Raw genomic sequence first — 23,609 nt, forward strand, 5'->3', positions numbered from 1 at the left:
TTAAATAATAGGAATGACGAGATAAATATTTTTCTTGAACTCCTTTCTATAATCTGAATACTCTTTTAAAAAATGCTACTCTTAATACTCTTAAAATTACATAATTGGTAACAAGTGCAAAGCAAAATGTACCCTAATCTTTAACTGCACTGCTAAACGTAGCAATACACCCTCAACAGACGGAAAGAAATCCAACCTGGCAACCCCAAAGGCTCTCCGAACAACTCTCCCAAAGCTCCTCCTACTTTCATTTTTCACCCGAAGCACTGTCTGTCAGGCAGCACCTACTCCGAAACTGTGCAGTTCACAAAAACTTTGTCGATCAAACGGTTATTTATAGATTAATTCAAGATATATATGCTTTTTTGGTATTTAATTCTGCCAATTCTGGTGAGCAGGATAGGTTTTGGACGTAACCTAAGAGAGACGTTTCACCTGCAAGGCTAAAGTCAGGGACATTGACTGACTTTGAGTTTTTGCTGTAACAGACAGCAACCCGCCAAATTACAAAGCTAATGCTGTTGAGTTTGCGAGATGTAATTTCTGTTGAGTCTGTCCGATAATCTCAGTAAACAGGTGAGGTAACCTACTAACACCTTTACATAGTGTTATATTGTTTCCCCTCAAGTGTTCATAGATAACAACATAAGTTCATCTTTAAAATGTTGCTGCTTTTCTGACTCCCATCGGAAATAACTCACTACTAGCAGTAGCGTTTACATGGCAGAAAGGTAATAACAAGGTTAGCTAGTTGCATCTAATTTCTGCGAAGCAACTCATAGATGAACAATGCGCAGATGAAGAGTAAATGGTCACACTTCCTTTAATGTTACTTTTAGCTCCTCGAAAATGGCGATGTGGAACGACGTTGAACTTCTGACCAACGAAGATACAAACACTGTCCGTTTCGGCGATGTGTCAAATGAAGAAAATGGTAACGTCAGTGGCTTGTATCAGGTGGATACACTGGCCAAAATCTCCGCCGCTAATGAGGTAATAAAGAGTCAGTATTTACAGTAATCTAAATATAATGTATAGTTACTTAAAATTGAACCTACTGCTTTATTCATTTGCATCCAGGAGTGTTTGGCTTAGTGCCATAGGAAACTTTGACCTGTGATCTATGATGGAAATGCTGTTTCTTACAGGTGCAGACAGATCCCCATCTGTCCTCCTCCAGTGGTTCAAACTGGAGCATTGTTGTTGTTGACAAGACGGTCATCTTGTTTGACCAGAGCTATCAGACCATCCTGCTTCTTCTTCACTTTGGTACACAGCCCCCAATGTTATGTTTCTGCTTCATGCTGTTTCTATCTGATGTCAACTTGTGCCCTCTGAGACCAAATCAGTACCTGTTTATGTGACACTGATAAATGCTGCCAAACTGCTCTCTCCTAAGTGTACTCCTAACTGCATCCTTTTGGAGATACTGTGGTTGAAGGTTTAGTCACATGTTGACCTGCAACGATTAGTCGATTAAGCAATTAGTTGCCAACTACTTTGATAGTTGATTAATCATTTGGAGTCATTCTTAATGAAAAAATGTCTTAATTCATTCTAGTCTCTGAAATTTAAAACAGCTTACTGTTGTTCTTCAGACAGCAGAGCTGCTTTTGCATATTTGGTCCAGCACCTGCTTTCCTACTCCAGATGTGTGTGTCTACCACAAAATGTGTAGTTATCTATAATAGTAAACTGAATATCTTTTGGTTATTGACTGTTGGTTTGGACAAAAGAAGTCATTTGATGGTACCATCTTGACTTCGAGGATCAGTGATTGACATTCGTTACCATTTTCTGACATTTAATAGATCAAAAGAGTAATCTATTAATTGAGAAAATAACCAACAGATTCATTGATGACGAAAATAACTGCTAGTTTAAGTTACATACCAGATTTCATCATGCCTCTTCTATCAATGCAATTTGACCTGTCACAGCACTAACTACTGTAGGTTAATACTAACATTTCTTTTCAGAAACTGATGTGGATGCCTTCGATGTATGCCTGGATGGACAGTTTTTGGTGGTCTGTGAAAGAAATGGAAACTTCCATCTGATCTATGTTGCAGAAAAGAGAATCCTTCTCACCAGGGTACGAATGTTTTTTAAATATGCGTGAGGCCTTCTAGATTGTAGGATTAGAATAGACTCTGTATCACTTTGCGTCTGACCTTTTTTTTTTTTTTTTGCTGTACTGTACCTGATTTCACTTATGATACTTGAAAAATAATACCCAACAAGAGGTGATGGCACCAGCCCTAATACTTTGTCTTTCTCTGAGGTCAGTTTGAGTTGCATGATGTGTTTCACTGGTATTTGCAGGCTTTGGTAGAGAAACCAGCAAGTGAAGATGAGAAAACATATCGATATCTCATCATAGAGGAGGACAAGACATCCTCAGGTAAAATCAAAAAATGAAGGGCACTGGGAACATGAATGAATGAATGAATGAATTCTCTAGGTGTTATGCCTGGTCATGTTTTTCAATATTTTTGTTTTTTTGACAGGGATGTACCATATGTTCCTTCTCATAAAGGATGGCTTTTTCCACATTACAAACCTTGCTTTGGCAAAGATTGAGACAGGTACAAAAATATTATACAAAGTGGACTTCAGATTTTTGTTGGAGCCACTTTTTTGACCAAATGTAACCATCCTTTCTTTCTTTTCCTCAACCAAGCAATTGAAAAAATAGATGTGGCAGCTTTGAAAGTCGTAAGTTATGCAATCTTCTTTCCATGCAATATCAAATGTATTTTAATGAACAACAGAAATATAATCAAAGTTTTCCTTCATTCAGCTCCAGTCGCTCATCAAGATCGACTTCTGCTCCACCAAGGATTACCATGACGACGGTTGCAGCACAGCAGTCATGTTCAATCTGGGTCCTGAAATCCATTTAATGATTGGGGTCAGTTACTCTGAGAGAAGTGTAATTTATTTATTTATTGGTATAGTTTTGATACATTGGTTATATATGAATACATATGTAAAGAATAAAATAATAGTCCGATATATCAGAATAAAAGTCTGAGTTTACCAAAATAGTGTAGCTGTTCTATTGTAACCACATAAGTCATTATATCCACACTACTGATGATTATTTTTTTGGTCATTGTGTGAAAGCACAAATTGTCATCCCTATAATATACTTACAATATCAATATCAAGGTATTTAGTCAAAAATATTGTGATATTTTATTTTGTTCATATGCTGTAACTATGCTGAATAAGAATGTACAAATCCCTTATCTTCAATATTTATAATAAATTATGTATTTGTCTATATACCTAGATTCTTGCAGGTTCACAGTTTCTTTAATGTTAGCTGTTTTCCTCAGAACTGATTTGGGCAAACCTAGGATGTTTCACAATAAAATTGAATACTTAATTAAAAAAGCTTTATAATAATTTATGTAAATACAATCTTGTGTTTCTTTCCATGATGCTATTTTTCACATTATCATTTTCACAGGGCGATGGAGAAAATGTCATAACTCACTGGATGATGGACCCTCATCAGTCCAAGATGTGCCTCACTCACTCAGTCAACAACAGTTTAATACCAGGTGAGCTTTTGCTTCACGTTCAGAACATGTTGTAGCTAAACACATTATTAATGAGCCTTTGCAAGATGGTGCATATTTATCATCATTTACTTTATGTAGTATAAGCATTTAACTTTTTCATCAATGTTATGTATGGACTTGTGTTTTTGGACATCAGTATTTATAGGAAAGTAGTATTCAGTAAAACACAAAAACAGACAAATTGAAACAGTTGCAAAACAAGTAAAGAAGTGCCTCCTAAGAATAAATTTGGTTGTAACATAAATACTATTTTTATGTCTCCCTAAAAGGTGTGAAGAAAATGGTGGTGGTGGAAAATCTTTTGTATATTCTGGACACTGAGGTGAGTTCACTGGGGACACATAACCGTGTGATCTTAAAGTGTCTGAGATTTAAATATGGATCACTTTCTTTGTTCTCAGGATGTCTTGAGTCTTTGGGACCTGCATTTCCTCGTCATGATTCACTGTTGGCCAGATCTTGCCTTTCATGACTTTGAACTCACTACAGAATGTGGCTCTGCCTCCATGGTGGTGTATGTATTGTTACTTATGTTTTTATCACACACTGTATACATGCAGTGCAAAGGGATGTGCCTCATTTCAAACACTGTTGAAAATCTAAACTAATCTGTGTGAATTACAGCCAAGACAAGGGCAGCATGAAGATGATTACACTGACAAAGCAAGACAGCAGTCAGGTATCATTACAACTCCTTTTTGAAGAAACGATAAAGACAATTATCTCAGGTCTGGTCTAAACTCAGTATTGTTCAATATGTTTTTAATTTTTCAGATCAAGTCACTTCAGATACGATGTCTGCCCTCCATGAATGTTTGCTACTCTCTGGATGTCTCTTCAGTCTCCTGCCTTGTCCAGACAAAAATGAATATGGTGAATAATCGTCAATAATTGAATATTTATTTTAACTTTGCATGTGCTAATTCTAGATGTACAATTTCTGCACATTTAAATCAGCTGTCATGTGCTCTGATTGCAGGATACAATTTATTTAGTTGAGGGGATTTGTGAGAACCCAGAGAGGTAAGATTTGGTCTCTAAGCTTACTGTGGTGTCCAGTCAGTATTTAAGTGATAGAGTGAATGTTTTAAAAGATTTAAGTTGTGATTTTTTCCCCTTGTTTTTCATCAAATAGTCGTGGAGAGCCTGTATCTTCTGTTGTTGTCAGATGCTTCACAGAGGCTTTGCCTGAGAACAGGTAGCTCATTTTAACTGCAGACATTCCCTCACTGATTTGTAATAGTTTGTGCGTCTTCTCAGTCTGTGACTTAATTCACTTTTCACTGTTCCCAGACTTAGCAGACTTCTTCACAAACACATGTTTGAAGAGGCTGAAAAGTTTGCCATCACATTTGAGCTGGATTTAGAGGTAAGTGTTTGTCTTCAAAAGATAACTGACCTCATTTGACTGTTATGAGCTGGAAGATTGTCAGTGGATATTAAAACAGAAGTTTAGCTGTTATGTTTGCTACTTAACCAGAGAAGAAGAATTTTAGAGCAGACGAGAAAAATCATTCAACAATCATCTAGCTGGTAAAGGAACTGATTTGCAGTTAGAATTAACAATCTTACTTTTTGTTCAGCTTGTTTACAAGGTGAAGCTTGAGTTTGTGCTGGAGCAGCTGGCCTCTGCATCAGTGGGTGGCTATGGGCAGAATGTGTTGTCTGAACTTGTGGAAGAGGCCAAGATCAACCTGATGAAGATCGCGGTGAGTGTGACAGTGCTGTTTTTTCAAAAGAGAGTAAGAAAAGCTCAAAGAGCAGTGGCTGAGAGAGGCAATCTTTAGTTTTGTAGAGCATTTAGTGTCATTTAAATTTACTGCTGCAAAATGTTTGATGAAAGTTGATTTCTTGAATTGGTCATATGAAAACCTAATTACTATAAAGTTTAAACTCTTGTTATGTTTCTTAGGATGAGCAGTATGTGGTGGAGTATTGCCTCAAAGCTCCGTGGCCGACCTTTGAGACAGCTGAGAAGATGCTCAGCCACGCTGCCACACGTTGCTCCTCCTTACAGATCCAGGAGGCTTTAGCCAGGCTGGCAACGTTCTGCAGCCTTCACGGACTGGAAAATTTCAAGTAACTGCAGAATCACTGCATTTGTTGTGTGACAGTCAATTTGCCATGTTTTGATATATTCATTCTGTACACATTATGTATGTGAATGTGATTTTGGCATATTACTTTGTCATCCATAGTGGCATTGCCTGGATTGAGTTTCTGAACAGCACGGACAATTTAGGAGATATTCTGACCCACCTAAGAGACGGAGACTTGAAGGGAGCACAACTCCTTTGGCTCAGATATGAGGTGAGAAAGAACGGCTTACAAGACAAGAGTTAACAAATATGTGACATTTATTAATAACTTGTGTTTTAATGCAGGAATGTATTTATACATAAATTAAATACTATCAATAACAACAATGAGACGAACAATTTCTGCGAGAAATATTGTGGCATGAAGGTCAGTTGTGATGTTGTTTACTGCTGGGTTTTATGACAGGGTCAGATTTCAGAGGAGTTTGATGATAGCAGGTTTGAAGCTGTGCTCAACGCCATCCCAGAAGACCTGCCATCTCAACAGCTCTGTCCTTGGTTTAGGACAGTTTTTGTTCCCTTTGTGAGGAGAGTGCTTCCAACGGGACAGGTAGGTTACATTTTCAAGCATAAAATACTGTCACCTCAACATATCGTGCCCTGCTTTTAGTAATAACAGTTCTGTCTCTACGGGCCCTCAGAAAGTCCTGTCAAGATGGCTTGAGCAGAGAGCAAGGAATCTGGAGTTAACAGAAAAGGTATAAAATAAAATGAAGAAAACTTGTCATGTAATGTGTAGGTTAAGTAAAACTCATGCACGACGTATTGCAAGCATGACTCACAATAATAATTAGTAATATAATGACAAAATAGATACATAAAAGAAAAAGTCTCAATGGGGAAAGCACAGTTAACCTAATGAATGTAATGTGTTTTTTTTGTTGTTTTTTTTTTCAGAGTGCTTGGCCTCAGAACGGTTTGGACTTAGCAGTGCTTGGATTGCCCTCTTTGTGGACATGGATGAAATCTGTGAGTTAGTGTTTGTGCCTGAACAATAATTATCTACCCGTGGGTGTGAATTGTAACATAATCGTTATGACATGATGTGATCCATGAATCTTTTTTTATTTATTTATTTATATTTTTTTAAGGATGATAACTATGGCACAGAAGAGGTGGAGAGTCTAAAGTCCCTGGTGTCCAACCTCCATCAGTTGCTGGACCTCCACAGGAAATACAACTGCAAACTGTCACTTTCAGTCTGTGAGAAGGTTTGTTTTTATTTATCGCTGATGTATTCTGATTACACTTGAGCCAAGAATATGCCTCAGATATCTCCTGTAGGAAATGAACATTTTATATTCTCAGATACCATAAATTCACACGTTACCCAGTTGCTGACATTACAGTTAACTGTGTGGGGTATGAAAAATGGCTAAAAAAAGCAATGATTGGAATTATGCAGAAACATAGATAATGCTTCTCTGTGCCTGTAGAGGTCAGTCAAGAAGTGGAGAGATTAAACTGTATTATGGACATTTATTGTTTATATAATATATCTTTCCTTTTTTTAAAAATATTTTTTCTGGCATAGACACCTTTTTATTAGCAGTAGAGAGACAGGAAATCACAGGGGGGGGGGGGGGGGTGACATGCAGCAAATATGTGGCATACGCCCTAACTGCTCAACCACCTGCGCGCTATGTTTATGTTATTTCATTTTATTTAAAAAAAACTCGAAAACCTTTCTAGTAAGATGGAGTTCTAGCCTTGACTCACATCATATATATATATATATATATATATATATATATATATGGAGACACCATTTTAATGAGAAGTGTTTACCCATGGCACATTTTATTGTTCTTGTGTAAATAATTTGTCTTTGTTATGAATTTGAAAGGGAAGTGTACGCAGTGTAGCGTTCTTCATGTTGGATAAAGTGCCGGCTCCAGAGCTGATTGCTGCCACAGTACAGAGCAGCATCCTGCCGTATGCTGAGGAGCACGAGATTCCTTTTGATGAGCTCCTTCTACAGTATATCAAGGTAAAACTCTGCTTCATTCAAGTACACTGGGAGTAAACATTTCATTTTCTAGACGCCTGATGATGGTTAATGTTTCTCTTCTCAATCTGATCTTCACTAGGATCTGCTGGAGCGCTGTAGCTCTCAGACCACAACGCTTTTCACAGAATGGGAAGCCAAAGCAGTGGCTGTGCTCGGCTGCATGACCGATATTGACGTAAGTTTCATGGAAACACTTTTTACATTACGTTACACCAGAGGTTTATTATGTTTTTTGCAGAAAGGCCAGTCAATAAGATGCCAAAAAAAGTAGAGTCTGGATTTGTGAAATCTTGCATTATTGTATGTCCTGGCAGCTGATGGTGGACGCTGTGCTGGAGATCATGCAGAAAGCTGTCGTGCCCTGGACTAAAGAGGTGGAAAACCTGGTTCAGCAGTACCTAGAGATGGATGGGCCAAAGTATGTTTATATCATCCTCACTTTGAAATAATTTACATTAACATAACAACATTTGTGTCTATATGATATATTTTTTTCTACATAATTCATTCCCTAGACAAGAGCTCATAAAAGAGAGCTACCGTCTGATGGAGATCAGGAAGCTTCTCAGGGGCTACGGGATCCGCAATTTCAATCTCTCTAACAGCACTCAAATTCTGGTAAGATCTGATTTGATCAATTATGTGACGTATAACTTCTGTTGTGCCTGCCTATAAACTCCCTAACCCTATGAGTATGGTCCTCAGACACTGATTAGATACATCCTGAAGCAAGACCTGCCAATGTCCCTGGAGGACTCTCTGACACTGGCTGAAGCATATAAACTTCCAACCTCGCAGATAAATTACTTGTATCTCATCCAGCTCATAGGCCAAGGAAAGGTAAGCTTATCCACACAGAAATGATAAATAATGAAATTCTAATGTAGTATTTAGTATCTTTATGTATCTGCAACATATTGGTAGAAAGCATTTTGTGCTGCTTGCAGACAGAGGCGTGCATGACTGTCCTGAAGAAACTGTCCTCTGCAGAAGCGGAGTGTGTGATCGAACGCCTCACATCCTGGGCAATGCTGCAGCTGGAGGACAAAAATCACATATCTGATGAGGTGAGGAGAGAGGGTAATTTATTTTTTTTAAACTGCATGTTAGGTACATGTATTCAAGACTTAGTTGAGTGGATGCAATTTTAAGACCACTGAAGTCATATTTTGTAGCATTTTTTTAAGAATTAGAGCTTCAGAAAATTAGTGGTTGGTACTGCTGAGCACTAGATGCCATTTCAACATTGCATTTTCGCTGTAGCTCACACATATTTGATTTGATATACTAGAATTTTCCCTGCTGATGTACTGATGCTGTAATTGCATATTTACACAATGCCTATTAGTAGACTATATGTGCATGTCAATCAATCTCCACTTCAAGGTAGGAATGTAAAAAGTAGAACAGCATTGTTGTGAGGATACTTTTCATTCTGGTATGTTTTACAATCTAAATTTCTTAATGTTCTCAATAGCACAAGAAACACCAGATGGTCATAGCTCAGGTGATGGTGGAGGCGCTGAAATACATGCATATTATCCAAAAACGTAAGTACTCCGTTTACTCAGTTCTGAAAGCTTTCACATTTTCTAAACCATGTCAGCAAACATCCACACTGCTGAGGTTCTCCTCTCAGCTCCAGCTCTTTACGTGACTCTAAGCTTTGACATGTCAGATGCTTCAGGGAAAGAAGGAAAGAAATCTTATAAACGTGCACATGAACTCTTCCCAGTGTGATACCTGGTTTCCTCTCCTCTGCAGATGATGCTCTTAAAAGCATGGAGTGTGAGAGCAACCTCATCATGTTCACAGCCATTGCCCACCTTCAGGTGAGCGTTGTTTAGGGAATGTTTTTTGTTTTTTTTTTCTCATCTGATAAGCTTTTTAACCTGCTGTTTCTTTGTCGGTTTCTTCAGGAGGACTTTGATGTTTTCTTTACCCCCTCCAACTATGAGGATCCAAACATTAGAAAACAGATCCAGGAGCGTCACATCACCGCCTATGAGAACACACACGGCCGCCGTTCATCAAAGAAGAAGGCTGCAGCCACTCCGGTTGTTGCTAATGATGCAGATGGCAAAACAAAGACCATCTCCACAGAAGCTGGCTTGCGTCGCTTAGGAAGACAGCTGCAGCGCACTGAACAGGAGCTCTGGTCTGACTTGGCCCTGCGAGCTGTAGGGGTGGGCAAAGTGGACAAGGCCCTCAAGATCCTCAGGTTTGCATGTGTTGATTCTGCACCGTGCTCTTTAAAGTGTGTTGAGGCCCTCGGAGAACCTCACGTTTTGTTTGTTGTCTTTTCTTCATGTGTTCAGTGAGCTGTATGAACACCACTGTAACACCAGCACAGGGAAAGTTTTGTTCACTGCTGCCAAGACGTTGTGCCAGATGCTGGAGGCAGATGTGCCCATGGTGCTTCCTGAGGACATGGACTTGCCAGCAGTCATCCACAATCTTGCAAGCCAGGCAATCACTGTGTGTCACTCAGGTAACGAACACATGCGAACAATGAACAATGTGTTACAGTAGTTTAAATTGGTGAAATTAGCTGTCATGTTAATCAGCACTGGATTTATAACAGATTGATGTTAAATTATAACTTGCTGTGATCATCTTGAAAAATGATTAGGTTTACAATAATGGTAAATACACTTAATTGAATTCTTTCTGAGGGTCTAATGAGAAGATTGATGTCACTCTGATGTCTGTGTGTTAATACTGTAGTTAGAACCAGAAGGTGGTTAGACCAGTGAAGTATACACACTGGAAACAGGGAGAAACTGCAAGCCCAGTCTGTCCTATGTTCAATAATGCACCTTCCAGAATTAGATGAATTTGACAGATGAGTTACAAAGTGGCAATTGGGAGTTTAAGTGTTAGAAGTATTAATTGGTTGGTATTTTTTAACTTTGGCTAATCATCTCACCTCTCTAGTTCTAAGGGGAAGAAAGCAAATAAAACCATATGTCTGCAGGACAGACACAAAATATTTTCACTTACTTATCTGGTCTTACTGAAGATGTTGGCTGCAGTAAGACCAGACAAAAGACTTTGCAAAAATACTCCAGAAATACAAATCAGAAAATGCTTGAAGGCTACGTAATTGCAATTAGACTTTTTTTTTCTTTTTAGGATAACTGAGCTACAAACATGTTGCAGCCAGGTGGATGATTATTGCTCCAGAGTTTTTGTAAGATGTAAAGTCTCTGAAATGTATATTTGAAAACTGTTACAGATCTGCTGCTGGACTGTGTGGAGCTTTGCAAGTGCACACGGATAGCTATGGATGTGTATCATCAGTGTCAGTTATCAGATAACTATGGCTTTACAGCCAAGGTCAGTATGTTATCTTATCATTTTCCATGGAATGATACTTATTTTTGTCTAGTTTGTAGTAGTAAAAAAGTTTTTTTTTATAAAACCCAAGTGACTCTTCATATTAATTAATGCATTCTATTTATAATGATATGAAATTATCCAAATGGCCTGATTTAAAAAAAAATCTAAATTGTGTAATGTTACAGGATTTGACCTTGGATGCAGAAAAAGATCCATATTCTCAGTGGAGCTTTCAGGATGTTTTTAATGAAGATTGCATAGTTCTGGACCCAGTGTCTGTGCTCCCAGTCCAGTACGAAATTACCAACTGCCTGTTGCCCATTTCTAGAGGTCAGAAAATGCTCAAATGATTTATTAAATATATATTTCATTTCATCACTAAAGTCAACGGCTAATAGTTTTAAAAATGTATTCCCAATCTTGCAGATACCAAACTGTACCCACTGGACTGTTCCTGCCTTTCACACTGCTCATTTGAAGACGGTAGGTGTTTACTTTGATACACCCCCCTCCCCTCTTTTTCTTTCAGTTATAGTTTTGAAGGTTTACCATGTGTCCTACCTGGCCCACATGTAGGTTCAAACTACCTTCGGCCCCTGCTGGGTCCACTGGCCAACATGTTACAGATGTTACAGGAGTGCAGTCAGCTGGAGCTGGCCCTCAGAGTGCTGGTCAACTCATACGGCAGCTGCCTGCAGCATATCACCTCTAATGTGATGGACATAAAGCTCAGTGTACAGGTACGGCTATAACATCAGCAACATTGTCATACGTGCTTCTGGAACAATTATACTATTATTACAGCTTTAGCTACTTGCCAGAAAGACATTTTTAATGTTTATACCGAAATCTTTAACTTTTCTTTCAGCTTTACGATCCGCAAGAGCTTAAGAAGTACAATATATGTTTAAATGATCTCCGAAAGACAACTATTTCATGTCTGAATGCTGTCGCTGTGGCTCTTTTGAACAAGGTGGGTCAGATGTCATTAAGGGGTAGCTACATATTTACAAAATGTTAAAATATATGTAAAATAAATGTGCCCCACTTTTCTGTGGCCTACAGGTGTTCAACTGGAGGGTGGTTGATTGTGATTTGGCTATTGGACTCTGTACACTCCTCTCCAAAGCAGAAGTCTTCAAAATACTGTGGAAGGTTATTGACAACACCTGGCAAAACTATGACAAAATTTTGGTAGGTTATATGATCGCTATTCTTCTTTAATTTATTGCCAAATTTTTTGTCTTGTTTTTGATACTGGAAATGAAAGAGAATGAACCAGGCAAAAGTGAAAACACTGGTAATGGTCATGATTGATATAAAGGTTGTATCACTGATATAATTTCTTAGAGATTAAATCTATGGGATCATCTCTGTTTACATGATCTATTACACTGAAATACATAAATTATATTTTGAAGCCATATTGTAGGGCGATGGCCCGGGTAAAGACTGTTTAATGTCTGGTACGACTGATTCAGACATTTGTGTTCAAGGTTGTGTGAAAGGTACTTGAAACTATGTATACCTACTGTAGTTACTGTTGGATCCAGCTTGGAACAATAACCATTTCACCAAACATCAAGCAGTTCTATCATAAAAAAAATAGATATTACATATACATTTGCATGTGAATTAGCACATCTCAGTCATTTTATCTTTCACAATCTCCTAAATGAGGCGGCTGTGGTTCAGGAGGTTGATCCATCGTCCACCAATTGGATGATTGGCAGTTCGATTCCTGGCTCCTCCGGTCGACATGTCGATGTGTCCTTGGGCAAGATACTTAACCCCAAATTCCTCCTGTTGCTGCGCCAACAGTGTGTGAATGTGTATGAATGGTTAGTTTCCTCCTGATGAGCAGCCCCTGTCATCAGTGTGTGAATGTGTGTGAATGGGTGAATGAGACGTAGTGTAAAAGCACTTTGAGTGGTCATGATGACTAGAAAAGCGCTACATAAGTACAGTGCATTTACCATTTACCATTTACCATGGTGTCTTGATTATTTCAGGCTGTGGCCAGGATTGGAGCCAATCTCTGCGGCTTGTACAATGAGGCAGAAGAACAACAGAAGTTTCTCTCTGTCATCACAGATGCTGAATGGGGCATCAAGCTCAGCAAATTAGAGGTAATGCGATACTTAAACATAGGTGGCAAAGGTCATTTTGGTTAGAATACATGTGTTTATATAAAATGAGTCGTTATACTTTGTATTTCACAAGTTTCTGCCTGTTGTTCACATATCTTGACATTCACTGTGTGTACCTCTGCTCTGTCCCAGATATCCATCCAGCCAGTGTTCCGCCAGCAGCCTGAGATGAAGAGCAGTCTGATCCCTGTTCTGGTGAAGAACAGGAGGATCACACCAGACATTATCCTCGAGTACTGCAGGTCAGTTTCTTCCATCAGCTGGGTCCATACTGTGCTTAATTGTCCCCCACAGTGTGCGCTATTGTGTCTCTACATGTGCTAAAAATCCTCTATTTCCACCTGTAGCACGTTTGGTCTAGATCGTGATGGCGTGATTAACCAGTACATTACCACCTTACTGCTGCTCCAAGACGACGAGGAAGATGCAGGTGACCTGGGAACAGGCCAGGAGGAGGTGCAGCCTCTGTGTCACACAGATGCACTAGAGCGAGTCCTGCAGATCATCCCCATGTTATATAGCACAAGAGAGCTCACCAGCAGTCTCTGTGCTGCCATGTTCAAGGTTTGTTCTATGGGTGACACAAAATGACAGATGGAATTTTTTTAGATCTGTACCTCAGTAATGTGTGTGCTCAATGTCAATTATTTTTTTAATACTCTTACATGAGTGAAACAATGGTCAATGTCTTGTAGAATAGAATGTGCTTAATTAATGGTCATTTAAAAACATAAAAAGCATCATCCACATGCTTTTTAAATGTGAACTGTTAGATGCCAGCTGTCCAAATATTTACTTCTAGTTGCCAAATCAATTTTTTTCTTAAAATCACTGGCATACAGTACCACAATAGCAACTCTGAACCGCAATTAACTGTGAATGTATAGTTTGGAGGTTTTTTTAGAGCACATGTCTGATTGAAGTAATTATCTGACCTCACATAGCTCAGCCCTTACAACTATGAGAGGATCGAAGTTGTGCTGAAGATCATACAGGCTGCAGATGAGAATGTGACCACCTTCTCTGTTAGTCAGGTAAAAAAAAAAAAAAAAGTGCTAAACATTCAATAATTCCATGTCCTCATAATGTATTGTGTAGTCTAACAGCCACTGTCCTCTTATCCGTAGGCAATGGGCCTCCTTCAGCACCTGAAGTCCTACAAGAGAGTCTCTCCTCCCTCAGATGTGGAGAACACCTATCTTCTGGAAAACAGCCTGCTGCCAAACATGCTGTCCAACAGCAGGCTGCCCTTTCACCTGCTTATGCAGACTCAGCATTACTGGAAGATTATCTGTGAGTCAGCAACTGTAGTTGTCTTATTTTCAACATTCTAATTGATTTCCCTGCTTTGGATAACTGTTGGTATCATCTTAAAGAAGCTAACTGCTCTCATCTCTCAGTGGAAATCCCCACAGTATCTCAGACCATTTTCACCACATGTGACATTATTATAGTTTTAAGTATCTCAATTGGGTGATTTAAGTTTTTCTGAAACTTTAAAGACCTTATACACAGTTTTACCATCCAGGCCACTTTCTTTATGAAGCTTCAGTTGGAAAAATCTGTCTTTTTGTTTTGTAACTTTAATTTTATTTTAAACCATCTTTTATTTATAACATTTTATTTATTGATATTATTCATAAATGAAATCCAGTGCAAATCCTGAGGCAAGTGATATATTCTCCTGTGTGTAGGTCCAGAGCTCAGTGAGGAGACCTTCCCTACACTTCTTCTGATTAGCAAACTGATGAAGGTATAGGACAATCTATATGTACACACACACATATAATCACTAAAATGTGTTTATCGAGTTTTGGATTATTCAAATCTTTCTGTCTCTTACCAGGTGAGCCTTGACAAGTTATACATGTCAGCAGCGAACCATGTGTTTGAGAGGAAGATGAAGCCTCTAATCCTGGAGCAAAAGAAAAAGGGTCAGGGTCACGGCTACAATAAGGAGACTTTCAAGGTGGCCAAGACCATGATGAAGTACATTCAGTGTATCCAGAGCCCAGAGTGGGCGGCTGCCACAGCCCACAAGATCACCCAGGAGATTCCACCAGGTCTGACCTGCAGATTAAACACTACTATTACACTGCGTGCACAGTGTGTTTGCATATATGCACTGAACTGTTTCCTGTTGTCTACAGGCTATGAGAAGACACAGTCACTTAGGTTCTGTTTGGCTCTTGGAAATGCTTGGCTGAAGGATCCGAACCTTGACGTCAGTATTCCAGCAGAAAAATATATTGTTAGACTTAAAAGGTCCTTATCTGGTTAGGTTATCTGGTTTAATCTACTTTCTTCCTCCCGAGCAGGAGGAAGCACGAGCCAGAGGTGAGACCTTCCTTTCCAAGCTGAAGCTGCAGTTCCAGCGCTCAGCTACTGAAAATACCTTGATAGCCAATCAGCTGAACAGCCCAGAGCATCTGAAACTGACTGGGTTGCCGGCCAGACTCTTGGTGGCGCTGTATGAGCACAGCAGTGTGGAACAGCGATACAAGGACTCAGGAGGTCAAACCTATCCTGGTAAGCATACTTTACCTCAGCGAGTAAACTGAGCAAACTGACCCTCACTATCCTTCCTCAATATGTAAGATGAAACTGTTTCATGTGTTCAATATTGACTTTTTTAATTGTATCATTTGTCTCAGACATACACACTGTGATCAAGGAAATAGCCGCCATCAACAATGTGGATCTTCTGAAAATCCGAAACATGATGTTGGAAAAATGGATCTGCAAAACAGGTCCTGCTGTGACCAAGGTCTGTCAGCACGAGTGTTGTTTTATTTTAATCCATTAACCTCAGTTTCTGTTAATCTCATCTTAATCTGCTCACATTGTGTTTTATCAAATTTTGTATTATAACAAAACTTTTTTTTTCCCAAAATGAAGGATATAGGTAATCAGGAGTGTGTCAGCAACATTGAGGAGGACCCAGACTTGATGAGGTAGGAGACATCACTGTTACTTTTAGCTGAATGCTGTGTTATTCCCTATTTAACATGTAAACATCATAACAAGAGAATAAGGGGGGAAATCCTAAAAGTTGCCATCATAAAATGACCTGGCTATACCAGTTCAGTGATTCAGTTGAAAGATTTGCTGCATTTTAAGTTAATGAAGCTGAATTATTTAATAATGAAGGCACACTTATTTTTTACATATTAAACCAGAGAACAGTTCGTGGTATTTAACTTTATCTGTATAGCTAAGACTGATGCATTGACGATAAAAACATGCAAAGCTATCAGACAAATACAGTCTTATATATATGAATTTATTTACAGTGAATCAGTATAATTCATTAGTAATATCTTTGGTAATACGAGTCCACAGAAAAGAATGTGTTGTCTATGCTCTCTCAATCTTTATTTATATAGCGCCAAATCACAACAAAGTCATCTCAAGGCACTTTACACACACACAGTGGCAAGAAAAATGTATTAACAAGTTAATGTGATTTGGTGAGTGTTTTTATTTGAACACGGAAGCCGTTTGTTTAAGTTGCTGAATGCATTTTTGTTCTACATATGGTTGCAAACCTGCATGCAGTCACAGTTTCTCAGGAAAATGTATTAAACAACAGGACATAGGCAGTGAAAAAAAAACCCTCATATTTATTTTGAAACAATGTTGACATAAGTGTTGATAGCTCTTTCTGATGTATTGCCCTAATTTTAGAGCTGTGGAGCAAGGGCAGGGGAAACTGTTGCTGTCCCTCACTATGTGTTGTTTATGTGATGCCCTCAGGGTGGTGTACATGCTGCAGTGTTACCCCACGGATGATGCTTTCCGCTTTTTACACCCTATCCTATCTGCTGAAACTTGGGTGAGTGACACAAAATGACTATCAAAAGGGACTTGGTGGCAGAGAAAGCAACTGAATTTTGTCTGTATTCCCTCCTTTAGCCTCTAAGCAGTTCTGGGCCTCGTCTGACCTTCTGTCATCGGACTCGAGCGCTGCTTTGTCTCGTCCGCCTCGCAGATGCAGACACTCTGGAGTCCCAATTACAAATCCCCAGGACCAAAATTCAGTAAGAGGGGCCATTAAACCAGTTTAATAATGCTGATGGAGTTGAAATAACTTAAAGAGGTGTGAGATGCGTTAATGCTTCTGTGTTTTATATTCCCATACAGTTATTACCTGAAGTGCTACATCTTTGTCTCTCAGCTGGAGGCTTTAAACATCCCCTACACATTGCAGTCTTTCCTCAGTAGTCCTAAAGAGGGTTTGGTGAAAGGCTTGTGGAAGAATCACAGTCATGAGCCACAGGTACTTTCTAACCTAAAGTCCATTACTTCATTTCAGCTTCACCATAACCTAACACTCATTACATGAGCTGCATCTTTTGTCCTTCCAGGCTGTGCGGTTGGTGGCAGACCTGTGTTTGGAGTACCAGGTCTACGACTCTCAGCTGTGGAACAGTCTGCTTCAGAAACTGCTGGGCTTCAACCTGGTGAGGACGGGGACATTATTATACAGTCAAATGCTGTTCATTATCCTTGATTGCGTCTGGTTCTGCCTGAGGTTTCTTCCTGTTAAAAGGGAGTTTTTTCTTGCCACTGTCGCCAAGTGCTTGCTCATGTGGAAATGTTGGGTCTTTTTAAAGTTAAAACCTGAAGAGTTCTGTTTAGAACCTGCTGTATGTGTAAAGTGTCTTGAGATAATTCTGTTGTGATTTGGCGCTATACAAATAAAGATTGATTGATTGATTGATACAAGTTAAGATAGTTTATTTGTGTCTTTTTGAAGTGAAACTCACTCATGTTTTTTTCTGTTCCTCAGATCAGTCACCTCCAGAAGGTGTTAGAGGCAGTAGTGGCTGTGCCTGCTCTGTGGGAGGTGGGTTTTAATTCATCGTGTTTATTTTTAGAATTGAAAATGCTCAGGAAGTTCAAATGAAAGTTCAACAAACCATTGTAGCATCACTGCAGCAAAATGAGTTGATCACAAAGTAGATATGATTTAAAAAATGTGGTTTTATTCTTAATTTTTTTATATATTTTTCTCCCCAGATTGCTAGTTTCTCCAGGACCTGGAGGAGTATGATACTGGCACCTTTTGTCTCAGGTTAAAATGTTGAAAAGCTCTTCTATTACCAGATGTTTATTATACATTGCTCAAATCTTTTTAATACTCATCATTTTAATACATGATCAATACTGTAATATTCAGGCAACATGATCATTCATAACCCTTTTTACTCATTCAGGCTGTAAAAAGACAAAATGATTGCTCTTTTACATGTTTCTCTGCCAGGGTTAAATGTCTTCTAATCTTGTTCGCATTGACTTGCAACACCTGAAACAATATTTTTTGCTGTATAGTATAATATAATTATAAATAATAAATAACAATATACATTTGTTATGAAGTTGAAGTCCAGTGTTAAGAGTTTTGGATAGAAGCAGAGAGAACAAAACAAACTCATATGAAGCCTCATAAGTTTGATATTTGACTTGTGTGCACTGTTCAGTCTGTCTTCAATGTTCCTGACTGTCCAATCTGCTTTCTTGGTCACAGCATCTCTGCCTTTGAGTCCTGATCAACAAGCAACACTCTACAAGACCTTCGTTCTGCTCCTGAAGTACGCATTATTCATATTTAAACTTTTACCAACTGCTACATCGGGAATAACTTTCAGACTTCTAGAAAACTATGGGCTTCATGCAAAAAACATTCACACAAACAGTTAAAGTAGCTATATGTAACAAATATATTCCAAGTAATCATAAAATTGCCCTAAATATCACCAGACATTAAGGAATCATTTTAATTTCAAACACTGATATCACTGACAGTAGTAGTCCAGAGGCCTGTACTACGAAGCTGGATTAACATACCCGGGGATATCTCTCAGTTACCTGGGTTGACTTACCCAGACATTCGCAATCTAGGATAAGCGGTACTACGAAGCTGATTATCAACTCGGTAATTGAACCCAGGGTTTTCCAATCTGGATCATTGCGCGCTCACATAAAGGGGAGGTGTTTGCAGCGTCTGACCAATCGCAAACATGGAGAAACCCTGCAGAGCAGACTACTTTACCATGGAGGAGCAGACAATTATTATTCAAAAATATGAAGAAATCAAACACATCATCCAGGCCAAAAGCAACACTGTTGCTGCAGCAAAAGCCAGGAAGGAATGCTGGCAGAAAATTGCCGACTCTGTTAATGTGTAAATTCACGAGATCATACAATATTAATTTATCAGACAATATAAACGGACAGCACTCTGATCACACAATGCCACTTTATTACGGCACAGACGTTTGGGGCAGAGAGCTTCCTCAGTGCCCTTCCTCTCATAAGAGACATTAAGTTAGTTTAATATTCAACATTCAAAATACAAACCTATTATGCGCTTCAACCATTTGAGTGAATGATTTCAAACCAACTGTATATCATACAGACTAATATCCCTCATGTGCCTCCAAGGATTTTTTTTTTAAAATATATATTTTGGTCAATTAAAAAATTGCATCTATCCCTAAAAGCTCATTCTCTCCTAAGCGCTCCTCTCACGATCCGCGCACCAATGTTGATAGGATCTTTTAAGAATGGGCAGGTCATTTTCTAAGAGAACTGATTGGTCAGGAGGTGGTGCTTTTGTACTCATTGATCTCTTATCCAGAACATAACCTGCTCCGAACCAGCTTCGTAGTACAAAAAAACCCAGGGTTAACCCTGAAGTTACCGCGATAAGAGAAAATCCAGCTTCGTAGTACAGGCCTCAGCCAGAATATTCACATTTAAAAAGCTCAGTTGCAGCCCTCAAGTAATGTTTATGTTGTCATTCTGTGTTTTAGTCTGATGCTCCACCCACCACCTAGCTACCAATCACCAAGTCAATAGTGTTTCAGCAGCCAGGTTGCCAGTTGACACTGAGCTGCAGCTAGGAACACTAAACCAAAAAAAACTCATTATGACTCTCAAATACGTTGTGACAATTTGAGAAACAAAACCAGGGTATGTATAGGAGATGCCTTTGAAACATGGAGACGGTTACAGCGTCATACAGCACTCAGCTGCACCCGCTGATACGGAGGAGGATATGCAGGATCACGTCCAACAACTGGCAACCCGCGTGAAGTAGACTCTGGCAGGGAGGGGGCGAGGAGTAACAGCTCTCTCCAGTGTTTTGAACATGGGCCACAGTACCATTTCTAAACGCTTGGTGTCAGAGTTACATACTTCAACTTTAAATAAGCCCACAAACTAGTGATTAAAAACTGAGTTTCTCATACTTAGACTTACTGTACAATAGGAAGTTGTGAATTTTTTCACAACTTCCTATCGTACAGTAAGTCTAAGTATGAGAAACGTACAGGAGAGAAACACTAGTTTGACTTTAGTCTAATGCCTTAATTTGAATTAGTTTGAAGTTTAAATAGGCTGTGTTACAGATATCAATTAAGAAAAATACCCCAAGAAATACATAACTAGAAGAAAATGAATGAAATTTCTGTTCACCAAATCCTCACCATAACTTGCCAATTTACTGAGAAGTTTCTCATCTTTTTAACGTTTCATGATTTTGTTGGCATGGAAACTATTCCGTAGTAGTTGGTAAACTCATTTCAGGGAGGATAATCCTCCATTGCACCTGACAGTGTGACATCATCTGCTGTCCAGGTAAATATTTTCTCATTTAGTATCTTTGGTTATCCCATATCCTGCTCTCATAGGTCAATATTATTAACCTGCACTCTGGTTTGATTGACTGAATTTGTCAGGCCAGTGACGACCTGAATTATGTGACATGTTCTCTCAATGTTGATTCCTTTTCTTTCCAAGGTGCCCTTTCCTGTTGAATCTGGACCTGATAGGAATTGCCAATCGCTTCGCACAGTTCAACCTGCCCGCCTTTGCCCTGGGAACCCTCCTTCTCATTCCTTGTGTCAATAAAAAGGCTCAGCAGATCCAGGTGAATACAGCCTGTGAGAAGTGAAGGAACCGTTTGTAAGATCAACATCTTTTAGTGTCTGATTTTAATCGCATTGTCTTGATCAACTGTCTTTCTGCTGTTTTTAGGGCTTTCTGTCTGTCTGTAACCCAGTCGCTGTCCTGGAGCAGGTGGACGAGCTTATGAACACTGGGGAACTGGCTGGTATCCCCTCACAGGTTAGATGTGAATGCTCATTAATTTTGAATACTTGCAATTTTGTTGCCAAGTGAAGGTGAGTTACTGTGTACAGATTTTAAAAGAAGCTGTTAAACAGGAAACTGAAATGTCTGATGGTGTGAAGATGTTACCCGTTAATCTGATATGGTGCAAAAAGTTTGAATCTCATGAAGGCTGCTGTTGCTGTTGTTATTGTTGCAGCTGCAGCTTTTATGGCGTTTCTCTATATTACAACTATATTGTATATTGTATTACATAACATGACATTATTTTGTGACTTCTTAGATCAAGGAGACTGTATTAACTTTCATCAGCCAAAATGGACAATACCAGAAAATGTTGAAGACAAAACACTTCGAGCATCTGAAGCAGCTCATGGTGTTGAATGGCCAACCTAACCAGATCAAAGACTTGGTGGATTACTTGATCAGCCAGAACTGGTACGATTTTTGTGTGCTTCACATCAAAAAGATTTAAAGATTAAAATAAAAACATGAAAGTCCCTTTCCCACCGAACACAGACTCACCACTGTTATAAACCTCTTTGAGCTTAACTCAAACCATCTTTCCACAGGTTAAATGTCACTGTGGGTCTGTGGCCGCAGAAAGAATACCATATTGGTATTGTGAAGGTTAAAAAAACACATACCACCGTTTACCATTGTTTTTTCAAGCCTGCCAACCACTGACCTCAGCGCTCAACATAAGATGTAAAAATAAAACCATCTTGATATGAAGTGAAGAGAGAAGAATTTAACTTTCTTTTATTAATTAATATTTAGTAAGCTGGTGTCCCTGATATTTTCCTGTAGTGTGTTCCATCATTTTGCGGCATAATTACCAAAGGCTGTATCCCTGATTTTCTGTCAGCTGTTGCTCCAATACACCAGCAGTGTTCTTGAAGGCAAGTAGTTAATAAGGGAATTAGCCAAGTAGCTTGGTCCAAGCACATTAAAGACTTTCTACATGAGGAGGAGGACTTATAAAGTTAATTCTCAAGCTTGCCAGCCCCATCAGATATCACTTGTGAAAATGAAGCCACATCCAATGAGTCAGTCCATTAAAACAAACATTAACCAAAGAGTTCAATTGTTGAGATAACTCATCGTTGAGGAGTCAAAAAAGTTACATCTGATACGGCCCTAACCCACAAAGAACTCACGGTATGATGTATGATGATCTGTATGAATGTATGATTTGAGTTCTTCACATTTGTTTTTATGTGCTCTGCAGTCAGGATGATGCTAACTCGCTCGCTCAAGAGTACCTGAAACACAGAGAGCATCGAGGAGGTAAAACACTGACAAACGGCTCACCTTCACCGAGCTGCCTGAAGGTAACTGAAGCTGATATCTTGGACAAGTTTAATGGAGAATAAACACAGAGAGATAAACATAATTTATCAACCTCGCCATTGATGGAATTAAAATATTTAATGTTTTGTGTTTTTTACTTCAGCCTGTGTACCTTTTTCTACTTCAACATTGATTTGATTAATAATTACTGTAATTGAAATATAAAAGACTTTAAACTCTACTCTTTTTTTTTTTCCCCCAGGAATTTCTCAACATGCAAAATGGAGTTTCCAGATGAACTTACACTCTTCCTGCAGCTTTATTTCTGTAATCTCACTTGGTTGTTTTGGGCTGACATGCAATATTTGTACTTAACATCTATCTTTCAGTTGTTTATGTTATATTTGAATAAATATGAATGTTTTTCATTATTGAATATTGTCCAAGGAATTCTTGAAAAAAAAAAAAACCTAAATCCCTTCATGTCAGATGCTCAAAAGACAAACATTATTTTTCTATTTAATACTATTCCACTTTTCACTAAGAACCATTACCATGGTTCTTAATAATTAAGTCAAGGTCATTATAATTGCTGGCTAACATGCAGGTTTTTAGGTTTAGATAAGATGTAAATAAACAGGCACCAATCTGTAGTCGTAGTTAATACGTCACTTCTAATTTTTGTGGCTGGCTCTCTGCAGGTTTTGAAACCACAGTAAGAGCTGTCATCAGGTTTCAGGTTATACTACTGTACTTCCATCAGCTGTGGGTGTGCTGCTGTCAACTTTGTATAAATGGATCTCAACATTTTGGTGCACACAGTAATTAAGTGTTACATCTTCCAGGAGGTCTGAGCTGAGGACTTGATTTTCTCAGTGAAGGGCCGTTAGTCTTCATACATGTGCCAGTGAGAATTTGAAATGGATCTTCCCCTCACGGCCCTTAACACTAAAAGTAGTATTTGTATCCATGTGGGTCCTGTCTC

The 23,609-nt window shown here is 38.8% G+C and overlaps 1 protein-coding gene across 1 annotated transcript; it reads left to right on the forward strand.

Annotated features, from left to right (window-relative positions):
* The first annotated feature begins 849 nt into the window (after positions 1-849).
* Positions 850-22,972, forward strand: kntc1 (kinetochore associated 1). Its single transcript, XM_053325149.1, has 61 exons — positions 850-993; positions 1,149-1,269; positions 1,980-2,095; positions 2,326-2,404; positions 2,511-2,588; positions 2,684-2,718; positions 2,804-2,914; positions 3,479-3,572; positions 3,863-3,915; positions 3,995-4,107; positions 4,218-4,272; positions 4,368-4,466; positions 4,573-4,616; positions 4,729-4,791; positions 4,887-4,962; positions 5,177-5,302; positions 5,506-5,672; positions 5,792-5,903; positions 6,099-6,242; positions 6,334-6,390; positions 6,590-6,661; positions 6,784-6,903; positions 7,539-7,682; positions 7,783-7,878; positions 8,018-8,121; positions 8,219-8,321; positions 8,409-8,543; positions 8,651-8,770; positions 9,181-9,253; positions 9,468-9,535; positions 9,623-9,924; positions 10,022-10,194; positions 10,942-11,042; positions 11,231-11,375; positions 11,472-11,528; positions 11,622-11,785; positions 11,914-12,018; positions 12,111-12,239; positions 13,058-13,174; positions 13,328-13,437; positions 13,543-13,759; positions 14,140-14,229; positions 14,323-14,488; positions 14,890-14,948; positions 15,042-15,258; positions 15,346-15,419; positions 15,514-15,724; positions 15,850-15,962; positions 16,094-16,149; positions 16,952-17,030; positions 17,111-17,235; positions 17,339-17,474; positions 17,563-17,658; positions 17,988-18,044; positions 18,218-18,272; positions 18,726-18,789; positions 21,002-21,131; positions 21,239-21,328; positions 21,615-21,769; positions 22,563-22,665; positions 22,887-22,972. Exons 1-61 carry the CDS (start codon positions 850-852, stop codon positions 22,920-22,922), a joined length of 6,654 nt encoding a protein of 2,217 aa, XP_053181124.1. The 3' UTR covers positions 22,923-22,972.
* The last annotated feature ends 637 nt before the right edge of the window (positions 22,973-23,609 follow it).

The sequence above is a fragment of the Scomber japonicus genome, chromosome 9, assembly GCF_027409825.1.
Source record: "Scomber japonicus isolate fScoJap1 chromosome 9, fScoJap1.pri, whole genome shotgun sequence".
Taxonomy (NCBI): domain Eukaryota; kingdom Metazoa; phylum Chordata; class Actinopteri; order Scombriformes; family Scombridae; genus Scomber; species Scomber japonicus.

Coding starts and splice junctions, on each gene's coding strand:
- kntc1 (XM_053325149.1), top strand. CDS start 850: ATGGCGATGTGGAACGACGTTGAACTTCTGACCAACGAAGATACAAAC. Junction 2,719..2,803: donor ATGTGGCAGCTTTGAAAGTC/GTAAGTTATGCA, acceptor TCCTTCATTCAG/CTCCAGTCGCTCATCAAGAT. Junction 17,475..17,562: donor ATCACAGTCATGAGCCACAG/GTACTTTCTAAC, acceptor TTGTCCTTCCAG/GCTGTGCGGTTGGTGGCAGA.